This window comes from Mirounga leonina, unplaced genomic scaffold, assembly GCF_011800145.1.
Source record: "Mirounga leonina isolate KUSES-001 unplaced genomic scaffold, KU_Mleo_1.0 Mir_366, whole genome shotgun sequence".
In the NCBI taxonomy this organism is placed as follows: domain Eukaryota; kingdom Metazoa; phylum Chordata; class Mammalia; order Carnivora; family Phocidae; genus Mirounga; species Mirounga leonina.
Genome location: NW_023270709.1, coordinates 22,006,622 through 22,010,630, shown reverse-complemented (window position 1 = coordinate 22,010,630; position 4,009 = coordinate 22,006,622). Strand labels below are relative to the sequence as shown.

The following is a 4,009-nucleotide window of genomic DNA, read 5'->3' as shown; positions in this document are numbered from 1 at the left end:
AAAGAAAGAAAGAAAGAAAGAAAGAAAGAAAGAAAGAAAGAAAGAAAAAAAGAAAAAGCAACTTCCACTTACTTAATTGAGTTTCTAAAGTGATCTTCAGCTGGGTTTTTAACGGTACAACTATTCAGGAGCCATAAATCGGCGTCTGATGCATTTTCTATTAAAAAAACAAATATAAAAAAGAAATTTCAGTCTCACATTCAATCATTCCAAAGTACCCACGAGCCTACTCCGACACAGACAGAAGCAGTGGGCAGTCAAGTAAACCCATACCTGCCTGACATGCGGTAACTGCTAAATAGCATATGGAAATATATGTGAGAAATAAATATAAAAATGTATAACCTGCACTGTATCTTTTCATTTAAAATATAAAGAAAATAAGCATTTTCTTCCTTTATTTTCAATACTTGAGAATATTTTAAAACTTCCAAAAGCTAAAGTGGAACTGGCCTAATTTTCCTTCTGAATATGCAAATTCGTTGCCCCCTTTTGGACTGTGTCAACAGGTTTCAGGCATAGATATTATCAGATACTGAATATTCTGCAGCTTAAGACGTTATTAAAAATATAATTTGTCTTCCCTGAAAAAGTTAATGATTTACCTCAAAGTAAGCCTTTCATTCCTCTCACCAATTTGATCAAATATTGTTCTGTATGCAGTCCCCCCCCATCTGCAGGGACACATTCCAAGACCCCCAGGGGATGCCTGAAACCAGATAATCCTAAACCCGATAGATGCTATAGTTTTTCCTACACATACAGTATCTGTGATAAAGTTTCATTTATAAATTAGGCACAGTAAGAAAATAACAGTAACTAATAATAAAATAGAACAATTATAACCACATACTGTAAAAAAAACTTATGTGAACAGGTCTCTCTGTACTACGCTCACCCCTCTTCTTGGGATGATGTGAGATGATAAAATGCCTGCGTGAGGAGATGAGGTGAGGGGAACACACAGGCACTGGGACGCAGCGGTAGGCTACTACATGACCTCCGAACAATACGTCCCAAGGAGGGTCATCTACTTCTGGGCTCCGGCTGACCGCGGGTAACTGAAACCGCAGATAAGGGAGAGGGACGACCATACTGTGATAAACTCACTGGGAATGCAACCAATAACCCAAACCCATCCAGTGTATGAAAGGAATTTGTAAATGACTGAAGTGTTTACTGCTATTCCAACCACCTTGTCGCCCAACGGGACGCACTCATTAAACCAGGACTGCCACAATGAAAGAACACCAAAACTGACAACTGCAGCACCTTCCATGTACACTAACGTAGTAACAGAGGCTAAGGTACACTGACATGAAGAACCAGGAGGACAAACAGACGTCTGTGAGCTTCAAGGGAGAGCATTACGCCAAACGGATGCGAGCCCATCAAAGCTTCCGGTAAACTGGCAAAAAACTTTTTTCCCAAACATTTGATTATAAAAATGATGAAATATTTTTATAGAGACAAGAACAAGAACAAAAAATTCTTGAATCGATTAAAGGGAAAGTGCCTATTACTATTTATCCCTCCTAACCGGTCTCACTCCTTCCATTCCTGTCCCCCACCCACACCCCATGGTCTATTTGCCCTCCCAAAAGCCAGAGTGATCTTTCACTTAAGAAATCTGGTTATGGGGGCACCTGGGTGGCTCGGTTGGTTGAGCGACTGCCTTTGGCTCAGGTCATGATCCCGGGATCCTGGGATCGAGTCCCACATCGGGCTCCCGGCTCAGCGGGTAGCCTGCTTCTCCCTCTGACCTTCTCCCCTTTCATGCTGTTTCTCTCTTGCTTGCTCTCTAATAAATAAATAAATAAAATTAAAAAAAAAAAAAGAAATCTGGTTATGTCACTTCCCTGCTCAAACTCAGAAATGATGGGTACTTACATACCTCCCTTAGCTCCCTCCCAATTATTCTCCACAATGCCACCTGAAGACATTCCTCTTCTGATGATGATTTCCAGTGGTATTCGAGGCCTTTCCAGATCCAGCCACCTCCCCCACTTTAATATTAATTTCTCCCTACATTCATCTGTCCCTCCAGCCACACCAAACCACCTGGAATTCCTAAGGCCTACACTACTCTATCCGGCTAGCATATCTTTGTTTCCTATCCACCTGGCTCACTCCTACTCATCCTTCAGCTGCAGCCTGAGGTCTGTAGCTGCCTCCATGGCAGACTGGGCATCGACCATTCTAGCTCTTTATATTCTGTATTAAAATAACTCCTTTTTCCAACCTGTCTTTATTACTATTTAAGAGATACTGAAGACAACATTTTTATCTGCTGCCCTCTGAATGTCCAGGGCCTAACACATTGATGGGCACAGAATAAACATTCAAATACCCTGGCACACTAAACAAGGTAAACAAATACTTAGGGATGAGATTTTATCTTGCTCACAGTTATATGCCCAGCACTACTACGTATGGCACCTGGTACCTGATAGATATCCATTAAATATGTACTGAGTGAATGCTGAATTTTGAAAGACAAAGCTAAACTATGAGCAATGTATTGCACAGATAAGAAAAAGTCATGGATGTGTGATTAAAAAAAATGATAAAAAAAATAAAGACTCGGCATTTATTTAAAATAAACAAATAGGGGGGCACCTGGGTGGCTCAGTTGTTAAGCATCTGCCTTCAACTCAGGTCATGATCCCAGGGTCCTGGGATCGAGCCCCACATCGGGCTCCCTGCTCCGCGGGAAGCCTGCTTCTCCCTCTCCCACTCCCCCTGCTTGTGTTCCCTCTCTCGCTGTGTCTTTCTTCAAAATAAATAAAATCTTAAAATAGATAGATAGATAGATAGATAGATAGATAGATAGATAGATAGATAGACAGACAGACAGATAGATAGAAAGATAGATAGATAGGAGTGCCTGGATAGCTCCGTCAGTTAAGTGGCCAACTCTTGGTTTCGGCTCAGTTCGTGATCTCAGGGTCATGAGATTGAGCCCCACGTCAGGCTCCATGCTCAGCATGGAATCTGCTTGAGATGCTCTCTCCCCTTCTGCCCCTCTCCCTGCACACACATGTATGCGCTCTCTCTCTCTCTAAAATAAATAAATTAGTTAAAAAATTAAAATTAAAAAAAAAAAATAAACCAACAAAACCTAAAGACAGAACGATCTGTGCCAGATGCCAGCTTTGTGTCCTGGCACATTCTTCTACTCAATCCAGCCACCGCTAAGGGTAAAGACAATGCTTACCATACATACTACAACAAAAGCCCTCTCAAGGAGAATTCCAGCAATAAATAAGGCAATTATTCTACTTTGTCTGAAATGCTGTCCATGTTGGAATGTACAGACTTTCAAAATAAAGTGAATACTATGCTTGGTGATCTAACTGCAATCAGTAGGAATCCAATGAATATACCAAGATGCCTACAAAATTACACAACTTTCTGACCACCCCTCAAAAGAGAAATGCCCCTTCCAATGAACACAAGAGTTTCTTATCCAATTATTTCCAAACTCAATTTTGTGTTGGTACATCTTACTTAATATTGTCAAAACATACATAAATACTATTTATAAGCATAAATCAGTCAGTAAACCATCATCACACAATGAGGATTTACTATGCACCAGGCTCTCTATTCCAGGCACAGGGGATATGGCTGTGGGAAGAGTTTCTACCCTCAAGGTAGTTTAAGTCGTGAGGAGGAAGTCTGATAAAAACAAACCACAGGGGCGCCTAGGTGGCTCAGTTGGTTAAGCAACTGCCTTCGGCTCAGGTCATGATCCTGGAGTCCCTGGATCAAGTCCCGCATCGGGCTCCCTGCTCGGCAGGGAGTCTGCTTCTCCCTCTGACCCTCCCCCCTCTCATGTGTTCTCTCTCATTCTCTCTCTCTCTCAAATCAATCAATCAATCAATCAATCAATCAATCAATCTTAAAAAAAAAAAAAAAACACAGAAAACAAGGTAATTTCAGATACTGGTCAATGCTATTAAGATGATAAGAGAGCATGGGGCGCCTGGGTGGCTCAGTTGGTTAA

The 4,009-nt window shown here is 41.4% G+C and overlaps 1 protein-coding gene across 2 annotated transcripts in view; it reads right to left on the bottom strand.

The window, feature by feature from the left end:
• The window catches only part of CDKAL1 (CDK5 regulatory subunit associated protein 1 like 1), a 661,526-nt gene that overhangs the window by 555,189 nt on the left and 102,328 nt on the right, over nt 1-4,009 (bottom strand). For both annotated transcript variants that reach the window (XM_034985765.1, XM_034985766.1), the window contains one exon: nt 73-157. In XM_034985765.1, the coding sequence (XP_034841656.1) occupies nt 73-157 (85 nt within the window). The remainder of the gene's footprint in view (nt 1-72; nt 158-4,009) is intronic.